This window comes from Glycine max, chromosome 3, assembly GCF_000004515.6.
Source record: "Glycine max cultivar Williams 82 chromosome 3, Glycine_max_v4.0, whole genome shotgun sequence".
NCBI lineage: Eukaryota > Viridiplantae > Streptophyta > Magnoliopsida > Fabales > Fabaceae > Glycine > Glycine max.
Genome location: NC_016090.4, coordinates 35,438,967 through 35,454,915, shown reverse-complemented (window position 1 = coordinate 35,454,915; position 15,949 = coordinate 35,438,967). Strand labels below are relative to the sequence as shown.

The 15,949-nt window shown below is 32.6% G+C and overlaps 3 protein-coding genes across 5 annotated transcripts; all 3 read right to left on the bottom strand.

The window, feature by feature from the left end:
• Positions 1–206: 206 nt before the first annotated feature.
• On the bottom strand, positions 207–3,399 carry TGA05 (bZIP transcription factor 5). 3 transcript variants are annotated; one of them, XM_006576722.4, is made up of 6 exons: positions 3,247–3,399; positions 3,037–3,088; positions 2,839–2,890; positions 1,933–2,204; positions 1,362–1,607; positions 207–673 (listed from the first exon to the last, which is right to left on the bottom strand). In XM_006576722.4, the coding sequence occupies exons 3-6, from the start codon at positions 2,849–2,851 to the stop codon at positions 527–529; spliced, it is 678 nt and encodes a 225-aa protein (XP_006576785.1). In that variant the 5' UTR covers positions 2,852–2,890; positions 3,037–3,088; positions 3,247–3,399; the 3' UTR covers positions 207–526. The 3 variants fall into 3 exon arrangements, with proteins under 3 accessions (XP_006576785.1, XP_006576786.1, XP_040869952.1); XM_006576723.4 differs by having other exon boundaries at positions 3,190–3,260; XM_041014018.1 differs by having other exon boundaries at positions 2,839–3,088; positions 3,247–3,355.
• Positions 3,400–7,361: 3,962 nt separating this feature from the next.
• Positions 7,362–12,433, bottom strand: LOC100781141 (phosphatidylinositol 4-phosphate 5-kinase 5). Its single transcript, XM_014774300.2, has 8 exons — positions 11,199–12,433; positions 10,953–11,120; positions 10,501–10,666; positions 10,292–10,408; positions 9,907–10,100; positions 9,488–9,618; positions 9,303–9,375; positions 7,362–8,042 (listed from the first exon to the last, which is right to left on the bottom strand). The coding sequence occupies exons 1-8, from the start codon at positions 12,431–12,433 to the stop codon at positions 7,763–7,765; spliced, it is 2,364 nt and encodes a 787-aa protein (XP_014629786.1). The 3' UTR covers positions 7,362–7,762.
• Positions 12,434–14,061: 1,628 nt separating this feature from the next.
• LOC100780601 (uncharacterized) lies at positions 14,062–15,949 on the bottom strand. The gene is made up of 4 exons (XM_003521083.4): positions 15,809–15,949; positions 15,437–15,554; positions 15,236–15,308; positions 14,062–14,458 (listed from the first exon to the last, which is right to left on the bottom strand). The coding sequence occupies exons 1-4, from the start codon at positions 15,837–15,839 to the stop codon at positions 14,201–14,203; spliced, it is 480 nt and encodes a 159-aa protein (XP_003521131.1). The 5' UTR covers positions 15,840–15,949; the 3' UTR covers positions 14,062–14,200.

Genomic DNA, 15,949 nt, shown 5'->3' with positions numbered 1-15,949 from the left:
ACATAATATTCTGATATGATGTGACATTGAGATATAAGTTTTCATATTATTTTTATGATGTTAGTTCATTTTATTTTACTTCACTAATTTAACAAAATATTTTTGTAAATTTTGACGGTCTTATTTCAAGCCAAATATATTTTTAATAAGTTATATTTGATAATAATGAAGTAAATATAAACCTTTTACCCACAGATTTATTTACCAATATATTTTATTTATTTATGTATATCTCGCAGTAGAGGGTGTCACATCAACAACTTCTATCTATCATACACCTATATAATCAAATTATTGAAACTATTTTAAAACCACAAAAGCTTAAAGAAAAATGTTGCACCACATCAGCAGAGTAGAAAAGTCATAGCATTTAATGCTTATAGCATCACAACTAGGCTTCAAGAGGAATTCATTGTCCAAAGACACCAGCTTCCATTGAACTCATTCAGAGCACAAGATTCAATAATCATCGGTGTTTAAGGGAGTCAGACATGAAAGAAGTCCACTAATGGGGCTGTGAAATGCTTCACTCCCTTGGCCTGGAAGGCCACAAAGAACCCAGCTCTCTCAGCCGTGAGAAATAATCACTGATGGCAAGAAGAGCACGAGCCGATTGCCTGGTCGTTAATATTTGAAGCATTACTTCTAATGTCCGCTGCCGCAGATTGTCAGCCTAGTAACACGAAAGAATGAGCTGAAGATTAATAATTTTGATGAGTGAATCCATCATGTCTGGAATAGTTTAGATTCAGTTTTTTGTGCATGCACATCATCAGTTGCTTTTAGGCTCTCATTTAAAGCATCTTCCACCTAAGGCAGGCAACTATGCAATAAACAGTTTTATATGTTCCATCATTCTAATCTCTATTTCTATTCACATTATTCTTTTTTTTTATATCATGGAGTTTGTCAATTAGTGGTGTTTGACACAGCATGCATGCAAGTGCAACAAGACAACACAACCTCCACAATCCACTCCAGTCATAGGCTAATCATTATCCTATTTATTTTATAGTCTGAGTCTTTTACAAAATAGACAATTCTTTTCGAAGCTGAAAAATAATCTCTCTTTTATTGAAAAGAAATTGCTTAAAAAAAAAGGGAAATTCCATGTAAACCTAACAAGTTATCAAGTTCAATTACATACTTGGTCAATGTAACATATAATAAGATTTGGCATGTCATTCTATTCATTAATATGATATGCCGACAAAATAAATTCCCATTGGGTGTTGATGTAAAATATTTTACAGTGAGAGTGCAAATAAATTAAACTCAGTTAATTCAAAGCTTCCTGAGTTCTCTTTATTTCAAAAAGATGGAAGTTGAGAAAACAGAATTAGACCGGAAAATGAGCGTACCTGGAGAAGAAACCCCTCAAGTGTACCAAGCTTTCCCATGGCCATAGTTATTTGACCCATGTTATTTGCCACATTTCCCGGGGAGCCTGATGAGCTGGGCGAACCATTAGCCAATGTCTCAGATACTGATTGCTGCAATGCATCCATCCCTTGGGAAAGAGCTTCTTCAGCCTGCTGGCATGATTGCTGAAAGCTGTAGATATCCATCTGTTGCTCGACTAAAGGCTCCAACTGACTTAGAAGAAGCTGCAACAGTTTCAATCCAATCTAAGACAGCATAACGTGATAAAAGTCTATGAACTTTAAAACTCAACATCAGAATCAATTATTGTAAACACAAAACGGTTAAAACTGATATTTCTTCAATTGGAAAGTTCCTAAACTATATCTTGAATTTAGGTTTCAATAATGTCAAGAAAAAAGGTCCTATCTATTTTGATTCTTTTGTTGCTTTTCTCACTTTATATTGTTGGGAAGCATGGAATGCAATCAATGTTCAACCAGATATTAGTGAAGCAATTTTCAAACCAGAAAAAACATTTACAAAACATAGATAAGAGAAACTTCTCACCTTGAAGAGTTCGGATGGCCGAAAGCCTCCAATCCACATGAAACACCTCTCAGCTGGAGTCTTCCACATTCCTGACAGAATCTGGCAAGAATCAGCTTTTGCTGCAATAGCTTTCAGCCTGAAGATATCATTAAACTGCGTCACGAAATTGTCAACAATGGTTCGAAGTTCAATATCTCCAGCATGAGAATTTATTGCAGTCCTTAGCTCATTGGTTTGTCTATTATGCTCTTCTAACCATCGTGCGTACTCTACATCAAATGCCATAGCGCCTGTACAACAAGATTATTAAATTGATTTAGCATTTGAAACAGAGCACAAACTTTTGCAAAACCCTGCCCATGACCATCCATGCTACTGAGTACCATGTTGTCAGAGTTCAAAAATCACATAATAGGCTTGCATCACTTATGATGCAATCAATCACAGCAAATAACACCAAGCTCTATGGTGTATCAGAAGAATGCAGTACTTCAGTGCCACTGAAATGATGCAAGATGCAACCAAATAACCAATGTTTGTCAATGAAAAATACGAACCAACGTAAATGGAATCCAACTTAGAGATGGTACTATATCTTTACAGGAACTTTGGTTTGTTTCACGAAAAAGAATAATATCAGAGAACTAGATGAAGCACTTAAATCAACCATAAATATTTTAGCATGTAGAAATTCCATGTTGGCTAGGGACAGCCTTTATCAGGTTTCTGCCAAATTGCCAATGCAAAATTTACATATACACTAATTTCGGGATGCACATATTGTTAATTGAATGTCAAACCAAGTGTCAATCGTTTTTGCACTGACTATGGATTATTATTATCAGCCTCAAAACATCCCCTAAAACTACTCCAATATGTTTAACCCTCAAAACATACAATCGGAGGTACACAATGTTTAAGTACCATTTCCATTCATTGACTGTGCCTGATCTCCAGTACTTGAAATAAATATTCCCTGGAAAAGATTAATAACCAAATTGTAACACATTAATGTAGTAATAAAATCCGACTAAAGAAAGATGAAAAAAAGGGGACTTGAAGGATAGCTGGATAGGTATCAAATTTTGAACGGAAACAATAAATATAAGTACAAAACCAAACCTGCTGGCGATATCAGTTTCAACCTACTGCTCTCTAGTTGTTGCACATATGCCTGAATAAATAGAAACAAGGATTTAAAAAAGAAGTTCAGAAATATTTATAAAACATGACAAGTTGTTGGGTCTCAATAATATGACATATTGAACAACTAACCAAGTTATATCACAATAATTTTCCAAGTTCATCTACAATTAACAGAAAAGGCCTTACCATTTTCCTCAGTCGGCTTTTCCTGGCAGCCTCACGATTTTGAGCAAGCCGTCTTAATGTCTGAATGAAAAATAAAAAAAGAAAAATTAATGCATAGTAACAAAAGGCTTGCTTATGCCATTTGAACACAATTACTGCATTTAACCTTTTGATTGGTCAATAAAAATAATAATGCATTTTATCTTTTATAGAATTGAAATCCAATCAGAACATAACATGTAACAGTCATTATTCAATAAAAATTTGATACGTATCAGTGAACATGTTATATTATTTCTTCTAATTTAATAGTTAATAATTTATTATTTTATATTAAAAATAAAATGAAAATTTTGACTATGAATAAATGTTTGTTTGCTTATGAGTTACGTCTTTCTGAATTTACATCATTCTAAAACTAGTAATTGTAGTTTTGATTGTAGTTTTGGGGGTTGATGTAGTTTGTGGACATGATTTCAAACACAAAAAACCATCAAGAAAATAATAATAATTCATCAATAAAACTATCAAGAAAATAATAGATCATTTTAAGAAAAATCATTCATTTCAATTGTTTTTCACTATAATTTTTACTATTGTTTTGCATTGAAAAGGACTAAAAATTAATCCTCGTTTATAAAATTAGAAACCAAAATGATCTATATGCCTTAAATTACAATAAAATGAGAATTTATTCAGAGATAAAAGATGTAATATTATTTTAATGAAACGTGATATATATTATAGTTCATTTATTTCTAGTGCATTCTCGATCAGCTTCTTTCGAATTCACTTTTGATTTTTGACTAGAATCCGATGCAAAGGGCAATAATGAAAGTTTTTATAATTTATTATTTTCAAAAGTATTTCTTTTAGGCAAGTGATGATTTCAAACACTTTGAAAGCATCCACATTTCTTGCCAAATAAACTTATGCTGATCCAATTCTCTTAACTTTGCGGAATTAGGATGCTTTCGTATTAAATACGAAAGAACTTATTATGACGATTTATAAATTAATACAAAGAGAATATGTTATGTTTCATCAAAAGAATACACCAAAAAAATGTTTCATCAAACAAATTGCTTGATGAATCCATGAATTCAGCACCAAGCGATTAGGTAATTAGTTTTTTTTTGTAACAATTAAATTATTAGTTTACTCCTCAAGCATGAAGTAATTATCAGATTTTTACTTCAGCAAAAAAAAAATTATTAGATTTTTATTTTGCTTTTCTTTCAGCTCTACTTGATCCATATGTATATTTGCGCATATAAGGTCAAAATAGCTTTCCGATTACGGTTTTACACAAACAGCGCCACTGCAAGAAAACACTTCATATACCTACAATTCGTTCTTCTGTGTTTATTTCCAAAACAAAAAAAATATGTATAAGATTATCTTTCTTAGATACAGTTTATCATATTCATTTAAATCATTATATGACATGTATATGATAGAGGAGTCTACGATAAGAAATACACTTAAAACAAATTGTGTACATGTCAAATTTCTTAATTAGGTGTTGTTTGTATTGTTTTTCCAATGAAAATGAAAGTTTTATGATAAAAAATTGCATTAAAAGTGGCTTCTATTCTACATTATTAATAACACAAAATTGTAAATTAAGAGTGGCTTTTCCAGCATCCTAAAGCCAACCAATTTGTCGTTTTGTTCTATTGGAACACAACACACACACATGCTGAACCCGTCCCTTTAAAGTTTCTGCACTACCCATTAATTTATAACTAAACTCATTCATCAGCTTCCAGTTCTACGGTTTCAGCTCTACATAAACTGATCCACGTAAGCCATACTTGAAAGATATGATAGAATATCTTTCAATACTGATACTGCACTCTAAGGATTGAGACAGTCGATGTGAGATTTGGGTGTTTCCTAATAAGAAGAAATTTGGACTTAACTCAACTCTAAAAGCTAACTCAAGGGATGAGGGAAAAAATATTTTTCTCTCCCTTTTCGTTAAGCATCATTAGCTTATATAAAAGATTACAATCTTAAAAATAAACTAAAAATAATGATAGAATATCTTATTTTATATTTTGATAATATATTCTATCAAATACAAACTGATTAGCTACGCTAGGAATACCGATATAATATCTTATCATATATTTTGATAATATATTCTATCAAATATAAACTGATTAGTTAAACTAACAATACTGATATAATATCTTATCATATATTCTATCACACCCCGTAGTCGAAGCGTGAGGTCGATGGACACAAACACTGAGACTGTCTCAAACTGGACCTAGGACCATTGTCACTATTTTTTTTTTTTCAGAATTCTTGTGATATCTAGACGGCTTCCCACATTGTTGTTGGTTTGAATGAGAGAAATTTGAGTCATAAATGGATTGTGAGGCAGCCACCATTGCCGATCCGGCTTCCTCAAGTGTGAACATCGACCGAGCTTGATAAAACGGAGGTTGATGATCACTCTGTTGAATTAACGTCCCTATACCTCGATATGCACTTGTGAGACCCGAAACAAGTTGAATGACGAGGCAACTCTTCGACAGACATTCTCCATTTCAAGAGTCATGGAGATATGGTTCCTTATATTGGAAACCACAAGAGATGAATGGAAAGAACTCTTATTGTCCGTCATGGCGGTGAGAAGAAGAAAAAATAAGAGAAGGAGGGAATGTAAGGTAAGGGAAGTGATTTGAGAGAGATAAGGTAAGAGAAGAGATTTGAGAGAGACAACAAGCAAAAAGGCTCACCGGGGTTTGAAAAGTTTAGCCCATGTCACGTATTGGACATTTTCCATCTCAAGAATGATTGGGACATGATTCTTGATATTGGAGACAGCAAGAACAGTGTGAAAGATAGAGTTTGAGTGAGACATGGTGATGGAGAAGAAAAAGAAAGGAGCTAAACGACGCTAGGGCCTACAAAAGTTAAAGGAAGGCGTTAGGACTGTGATACCATCTTAGAGTGTATAATGTGAAAGGCCTAACTCAACCCTAAAAACTAGGTCAAGGGATGAGGGAAAGAATATTTTTCTCTCTCCTTTCGTTGAGCTGCATCATTAGCTTATATAAAGGATTACAATCTTAAGGATAAACTAAGGATAATGATAGAATATCTTATCTTATATTCTGATAATATATTCTATCAAATATAAACTGATTAGCTAGACTAAAAATAGCGATAGAATATCTTATCATATATTTTGATAATATATTTTATCAAATACAAACTGATTAGTTAGGCTAACAATATTGATAGAATATCTTATCATATATTCTATCAAGATATTTCAATCCCATGCTATCAACCCTTCCCCAAAATTAATGTGCCTCACATATTCTTAAAACTCACATATTCTTAAAATAATAATGAATTTGATATTAACTCAATGTTACTGGGAAATTTAATTTTTTAATTTAACCTCTAACTATGTGAGTTGAGCCAGGTAATTATGGATATAGAATTAATATAACTCTTATATTTCGTGAATGTGAGTTTGATTTTCCTTGACTTTAAAAAAATTCTCCTCAATTGAACAACGCTTTCTTCAAGGAGATTCCTTTATCGCCCATGCACTAATTGAGTAGTTACGACAAGGTAAAGATTATTTATAATTTAGAGTTTTGCCAGAATTTTTCGGTGAGTCAATGCATGGTGCCCTAACATATTATTGGCACACTATCCAAAATAGAATTAGGAGTGTCTCTCCTTTTTATCACTTTCAAAAAAAAAAAAACTATAGCTTACTTAAGGTAGGAGAAGTTGTAAAAAATGTGATTGCATTGTAAGGAGAAGCACGATTCTTTCAATGCCTGTCAATTTGGATAGATTTATAAAAAAAATTATAGGAAAAAATTAAGAAAATAAATTGAATTAACTATACCTTGTCTTCTTCTAAAAAAATTAAGCTGAATAAATTGATTGTAATTTATGAATTTTTTTTTTCATTTTAACTTCTTAAAAGTGTGTTCTTGAGAAGTTTCTTGAAATTAAGAACTTCATGAGTAACTTTGTTTATTATATTCAATGAAATAATTGATGGCACAAAAACTTGGAGAAATAAAATAGTAAACATATACATTTATACATTTCCATTCACCTATATACATCCCAATCTAATACAAAAAAGTTTTAATTCCTTATCAACCCTCTCCATCTCTTATAAAAACAATTTCTAATAAAGGATACAATATTATATTCTAGCTACAAGATGCAATACACAATCACTATTGCTTTCAACATTCTCCATTATGTGTTCAGTGTTCACATATGTTATTTATATTGTACGTTTGTACAAAGAATTAAGATAATTAAGAACGTACAATAAACAATAGGTTTGAATTAGTACCCAAAATCATGTGAATCTCAATTGTAGAACCAAAATTTTCCTTCCCAACAAGGAAAATTTCAAAAAGTGTACTAAGTCAAGCCAGGAAGGGTGTAACTCGCAACAACCCAACACTGCTATTTTTTAATTGGATATTTGTAACCATGTTGTATCCAAATAAGAAAGTGAAGAATCATGTATACCTTTTCAAGAGTCTTCAGTAAATATTCTAAATATGAAATCACGAAAACGCCTTGAATATTGTATAGGATCAACGGCTGATATTGAAGTCGGGTCATATTGAATGGATTTGTAGGCATGCTCAAGCTTCTTGCTAATGTCATAGTCTTGAAGTATGTCTATGATACCAAAAGTCAACACACCATTGTAGAATTCTCCAATTGGTTCTCCTACAAGTTGTAATTCACAACCACTTCTTCTCACTGTTCTTTCAACCTTTGCTGGCATATTCATGCCCAATATGATACTGCAGACACTCCAATACACACAAATAACCATATTAAGCTTTGAGTTGTTCATCTTGCAAGAATGATAAATTGTTGTACATATCATTGAATGGATTATGTATGCTTTCACATAGACAAGGAGAGCACCATTAGATAAAGCCTAACTAGATTACTAGGAAAACATTGTACATCACATTTCTTATTAACTTCAAATTAAATCAAAATCTAATACGTTAGCTAAAGAAATAATTTGTTCAAGAAAAATATTGGAGGAGGGATAATGCTAAGTAAATATGCTAATAACCAGGAAATACTAAATGGAAAAAAGGACAAATTAAAGCAAGCAGATAAAATTATAAGCTACCATAACCATTAGGCTCAAGTGAATTCTTGCAAGTAAAAAGAGGTTAATACTGTTACTAAATGAATTGATACAAGTGGTACGTGTATTTATAGGATTATAGAAGCTTCTCCTCTAACACTAGCACACCACCAAACTAATAATAAATCTAATTGTATGGCTAAATACATGATTAATTTGCTAGATGTATGACCCATTATGCAGTTAGGTTAAAACATTTTTAATGGTGCAACTGTGGCAGAGTGCTTAATTTACTATTAGTTGACCCTACAATGTGACATGAGATTTAAGAACTTTTAACAAGTTTTCTTTTTACTAGTGCAATTCTTAAGAACTTAAAATGAGTCCTACAATTCCCTTTCTTCTCTCTCTATATATCTCTTTCTATATATAGAGTAAGAGAGGGAGAGAAAGAATTTGATCAAATTAGAATTGCAAGAGAGTGTAAGTTGAGAGAAGAACAATTGAGCATTCAAGGAAAAGATTAATTGCTTATATAAATTAACGATTCTTATATAAGAATTGCCATGTTTGCTCAAATGATGAAATTACATAAGAATTGGTTCTAAAGTTTAAAGAACTCATAAATAACACTAACTAGAGATGTTCATACTAATGGTAAGTTTTGTTCATTACATACTGAGTTGTGGCTGTATAGGTGTGGGATGTAGTCTTTGTTAATTAGTCTAGTAGTATCTATTCTTTTAAAGTTAAGCAGCACAAAGCTGTACAACTAATAGTAAAGTCTGTGTATGTTTTTTTTTTAATTGGCGAATGTTAATTATTAAAATGTTAGTTTTGTTAGCAGGAGGATCAAACCCGCGACCTTTCCTCCCCTTTTCTTCTCCCTTACCCATTCAACCCACCTTATATCTTCAAACTCTCTGTAAGCTAAAATAACTTTAAATAGACATTTCACCTGGAAGGATCAGAAGGAGGTTGGTCTGTGTCTTCACATGAAGTATGGGGATTTGCTTCATTTTCGGAATCACCTTGAGTTGGAAAACAAAAGGTTCATTCTGGAGTTGTCAAACCACAAACCCAAACACACATATATTTAAGCATTGAGGTTATAGACTACATCATATAAGGTTAGAAAATTACCAACAGGAGTCCGAGATTGTAAAGGAATAATTTCCCCATCTGGTGATATATCTTTGAAATAAATGCCCAATAGCAAACTATAGTCCATAATTCCCTCCTGTTCTAGAAGCTCACAATCCTTATCAACTTGTCTGGAGAACAAATATATGTTTGACATGCTCAGTTTAATTTGACATAAGACCACAAATCAAAACTGCAAATCTTATTTTGATTCTCAATTGTTTAACTTAGCCACTTATTTGTTCTACAAAATTGTAACCAATCATTGGAAAATCATCAAGGGAATGAATTTTAACTTCATTAAGTGTTATGCATTTACATGTATTTCATCACAATTTAAATAATTGATTTTCCAAATATATAATAGCAGTCAAATACAACTTCAAAATTACAGATTATGGTATCAAAATCCTTATCACCTGCAAAATTCTTCGAACCGGGACTTCTCCAGTCGAAATATAAAATTAAGATCAAGATCTTTAAGGATTGTGGTTTCACTAATATCTGTCTCAGGCTTATCTGAGAAGCGTCCAAGTGAGGAACCCTTCAAATCGTAGCGTCTATGGGTGATATACTCAGAACAAAAGAGGTTGCCCATAATGATAAATCGAACCTGGAAAACCAAACATGTTAAGAAGTTTATTATACTCAAACACTAGTTAAGTTTATGCCAAAAATTCAAAGTTTGTAAAACATAAAGTATATTAAAAGTTTAAAGAGAAAAAATGAGGCCATGTTAATTATGTTGTACAACTTTTTGTTAACAGAAATTCGTTTGTTGACACTCGTCATAAAAAAATGTACCTTCTTCTGAATAGGTCCATTTAACTTTACACAATGCAGGCCATAATACTTTGTCAAAAGAGTATTTTGGTGGTCTCGAAAATTATTGTAATAAGATGGAAGCATTCTCAATAGAACCTGCAACACAAATGAAGCATATAGCCAAATTATAGGAAACATGTGTGACGGTTCCTAAGATATTTCAAACATGGCAAGATAGTAGAACTCACTTTCACTTCAGCTTTCTTCATTGTTTTAATCATGTAACGGTCGTCATTGGTCAAGTAAAAGAAGCTACCACTTTTTCCTGGAGAGGAAAGTTCGCGAAGGGCCTCATTTCCACATATGGATAACATGTAATCAGCTGGATCCACCTTGAATAGCTTCCTTAGTGTTCTGAAGACAAAGTGCAATGTATAAGTTGAAGAAAATGTCACTCACATTAGCACTTGAAATGTCTTAGCTAAGGTGATTTAAAATTGTTCGACAATGCAAAAATCTTGGATAATGTATCAAAATTAAACTCACAGTATTAAACTTGTTTATGGCAATAGGGAACCACAGATAACTTAATGACAAAAGGAAATTTCATGCATAAATAATAAGTTATTCATTGAATAAGTTGTATAATATGCACAAAATAACTAATAAGAACAACAAATTAAGTGATAATAGGGCTGACCTAAAAACTACAGGGCAATAGTCCTTCCATTTAAAGTCACACGATGGATGTGGTGGAGTGTATTTGGATCCTTCGGGTGGAAATCTTGTCCACACTTTCTCCTTAGGGTCAAAAGCTGAAGGCTTGAGATCAAGTGATGCTGTTGGAGCTGGCCTTGCAACAGAATGCCTACGAAGTCCAAGAAATTATGGAATATGAAATATTATAAAGTTATAGGCACAAAAGAAGGCAATTAAAGAACCTAACCTGATTCCCAGCTGCAAATTGAGCATGAGCTCATAATTTTTGTGTCCTTTGCATATGGTCTCTCCCTGCCTCTTTGATTTCTTTGGTGCTTTAATAGGTTGGAGTTGACCCAAACTTTCACCACCATCATCCACACGCAAACCCATCAAATCTTCATCCAAATCACTCCCCATAGTAGGAGTTTTAGCACCACTAGCATCACTCTCCCCACCATCCCATATTTGCAACCTATCACTTGGCTTCTCCAAGCCAATGCTCACCCTTCCATCTAACGATATTCTCCTGTTCTTAGCACTCTCCCCTGTCTTTGTAGACCTCCAAACCGCAAGCCTCTTGTGTGATGGCATCACCTGAACCTTCTCCCCAGGGCAAACTGAATAACCATTCAACTCACTATACAACTCTTGAGGATCCCATAATTCACTATGCCCTTCTTCACCATCTGATGATGACTCGCATGAATTGTGGTATGTACCATTTTGATCCTTACCATCTTTACTAAAATTTCCCTCATAAAAACTCCCATTAGGCCACTTGAAAGTGCCTTTCCCTTTTGGCAAACCATCTTCCCAAAACCCTTCAAACACTTTCCCATTTTCAGCCCAAACAAATGACCCTTTGCCCCAAATAGTCCCATTCCTCCATTCCCCAACATAATGGCTCTCATCCTTCCACACATACCTTCCCTCCCCATCTTGCAAATCCTTCCTCCACTCCCCATCATACCAATCCCCATTTGCATAACTCTTGAAACCATGACCATGTTTCAAGTTCATCACCCATTGTCCCTTATAAGTCTCTCCATTACACCCTGTGTATGTTCCATTCCCATCCATGAAACCACTCTTGAAGTCACCTTCATATGTTGCTCCTGAAGGCCAACTAAACCTACCTTTTCCTTTGGTTTTCCCTTTGAACCATTCTCCAACATACATGCACCCGTCTGTCCACAGGTATTTCCCCAGCCCATGAGGGAAGTTATTTGCCCATTCCCCTGTGTAGTAATCCCCATTTGGTAGAACCTTCTCTTCAATGTATACATCAAATGTCTCATTTTTCCCATTCTCTTCGTTATCATCATCATAATCATCATTGTTGTTATTTTCTTCTTCATCCACAACATGTGCCAAAGATATCGTCCCAAATATGCTGTTTGCACGCTTCTTTGCAACTGCATGTGTCTTTCTCATCGTTGCCTCCCATGCCTTCATAACACCACTATCTTTTCCAATCATTTTGCTCTCTTCTCTCTTCAATTCCTTATATCCTTACATCTGGTAACACCTCACATGAAGAAATTAATGCATTCAAAGAACTTTTATTTTATTTTATTTTATTTATGCATCCTTGAAAAACATGCAAAAGAGGAGATTGATGCAGCCATGCGTGTTGTTTTTTGATGAACCAAAACGAACTCTGATGTTGTCACAAGCTTTTTAGTTTCTTTGCATGTTAATTTCCAAAGAATTCGGAGACATGTTGATGTTACAAGAAATGCACGTACGATGCTCGTCAAAACTATGTCAAACTATTGACAGTTGTCACTTGCAAAGTGAGTTAGAGGACCTGTCCTTAATTTGGTGCACGTGCCATGTGATTATTAATTCAATGAAAAGTTCATGCTCTTGTGGGTCGCATCTCCTATAACCTCTATGAGCCATGACATATGGAGACTGGTGCTAAAATCAAGGTAAGGTGTTTGCATGCTATTCTCAGGCTATTTTAACAAATTTTCCAATTTGTGTTGGTTTAATGTGCGCAATCACTGTCAAACCATTGGTATTTAATGTCTCCATTTGATGAAAGAATAATGATTGAAAAAAATAATTGACAACTTATTCATTTTTTTTTTCAATTACAAAGTATAGACACAATAGCCATCAATTTTCAATATTGTGATTCATATAATTAGTTGATTCAATTGCAACTTCAAGTGCAGATTCTTTCCTACAAAATACCCCTTCAATCTCTCTCCAGCAATTTTGTGGACCTTGATTATCTTACGCTTAAGAAAAAAATGCTTCTCTCTCTAAAGCTCACCTCTAAACAAACGGAGTTGGCTTTTTGTAATTTGTTGTTAGGTGATGTTAGAATTGACTACTCTTACTATCTTAAACTGGCCCTTGAATTTAAATGTTATAATAAGAAAAACATAAAATATTTTTTTTTAAAATATTATGTTTTAAATACGTTGAAATTATTGTAATAAAAAAATAACTAATTAATATAAGGTTAGATGAACTTTCTGATCTTTTATTTTTTTTTCTCAATTTAATCTTTTATTTTTTTTAAAATTCATTTAATCTTTTATCTTTTTAAATTAATTTAAAATAATCATTTCGTCCATTCAAAACTCACATTGTTAATAATTTAAAAATATTATCGGCTAAAAATCATCATAAAGGACCAAAAATATCATTTAGTCTTAATATAATTTATTATTTTCACCGTTTTAATCTAAGATTAAATTACACTCACACATTTTGAATTTTTTTTCAAATTTCAAATAACACATAACACAGCTAATAAATAACTTGATTTATAAAAATAAAGTTAATATTTTTTTGGATGCTAATTTCATAAATAAATTTATGTGTATATAAATTTGGCTTCAATTAAATTAAGTTACATCATTGGATCTACAATTCAATCCTATCCGGTGAAATTAGTTCTTTTTTATTTTCAGTTTCTCTGACTTCTGGTTTTTTTCCCACAACTTTTTAATTTAGTTCTTTCGGTCTACATTAAAATAACTCAGTCTACGAACATTCCTAATGTGATTAATCAAAACAAAATGACATTAGAGTTGCTATGGAACCGTTACTTCCAGTACTTGAGAATTTGGAGAATTTGACTCTATGCATGAAGCTAAAGAGTGAGTATGAATTCATGCAACCGATCAATTGGTACATATATATATTAATTAATATTATGCATTTTGTGTGCCTTGAAGGTTTGAACCAAACACATTATGGGTTGGTCATAGAATATAATAATATATATCAAATCTTGTTAAGAGCAGCAAGGGTGAAAACCGTGGCAGAAGTTACTCCTGGAATGAAAAATTCATCACGAACTACCTCAGGCATCACTCTCTGCTTTATGAGCAAAGCAGCCAATGGAACACCAAAGATGCACAAGATTGCTTCCTTTGCTCCAATACCAGTGAATCCTGATGTCTTCACCAAATTTTGCATGATCTCCTGGAATTCTGCTTTTGCCAGTGGCTTTTTGTTTGTGTCATCATCTCCACGACGCTTCTACACATGCCATTAAAAAAAACAAGCAAATGTTAACTATACAGAACACAAATTGCTATAATATATTAGCTAAAATGATCAAAGAGAAACCCTAGTAATTATATACACCTTTTTAACATATTTTTGTGTGTGCAAATGATATTTTAGTTTTTGAATGTGTAAATAAGTGATAGTTTAGAACACAAAAAATAAAAACTTTGATCTAATTCAAAAATGTATAAAAAGCAAGAGAATTCTATCCCGTCGTTAAATTTTTGTAGATTATTTTGTCATTAAGTTATATTGTTTAATGACCAATTTAACATTAATTTATAAAATTTATAGATCTTTTTATCATTAAGTTGTACTACAAAATATAATTATCTCACTTTTTATACATTTAGAGTTTAAATTATAATTTTCTTCTTTTAAGAACAAAATTATCATCAATTTAAACATTCATGAACAAAATAATCATTTACTCTATTTTATTTTTTAGAATAGACCACACAGCTACTGCCTAAAATTTCCTAATATTTTGAGTTAATAATTACAGCAACCCCTTATCTGCATGGTGTAATATGATTTTCTAGATAATTATTAAGGGTGTCGATGTAATGTACATGAGTTTTGACATCAAATGAGTTATTGAGAGTTTTTTTTTATAATATTACTAACAGTTAGTGTAAAAGTAAAAAAATATGTAAACAAAGCAATTATGTAAACAATGAACATTGTAAATCATAAATCATCCATATCTCATGATATTATGATAGAAATATGCACCTACGTACGTACCCTGTACTCCTTCTCAATAGCCTTGGTCTCTGGGAGTTTGATCTGCGTGTTTCCAAGCTTTTCATTGAGTTGCCTGACAAAGCACATCGCAAAATTGTGACAGAGAAAAAGCGTTATTTAGAGGTGGTAGCATATGTCACTTTATGTATGCTAATTAATTATTAATTAGCTAAGTTTTTCAAGATGAAATTGGCCAAGTACTCGACTATCTCGCATACTGCGTGGTAGAATTCTGAAAATTTTTTGGCGTCTTTGACTTTCTCTTCATAGATTTCGTCTATAATTGGTCCAAGTTCTTCGAGCTTTTTTTTGTCAGCTCCTGCCTCAAAATTTTCAGAACAAAAAATATGAATGATTATATAAGGAACTCAAAATTATAATTAATATAAGAAACATAGCTCTGCATAGTGGATATGTAATGCGATTATTGTTTAATTTAATAATAATTAAGGTTGCTTTCATCACATCCATGCATTTCCATAACCAAAATCACGAGCTAGAGTTACATGCATGAGAGAAATAACATATGTCAAAGAAATAAAGAACAAGATATGAGAGAGTTAGATGTGGAACCAGGTGCAAGTTTCGGCAGAGATAGACCCATCTTTGTTTCTTTAGCTTTGGTTCAAAGGAGCTGTGACTTGTGACAATGAGATAGATATGGCAGTGGTATATATGAAAGAAAACAAAAATACATGACCTTTGTACAGAGTA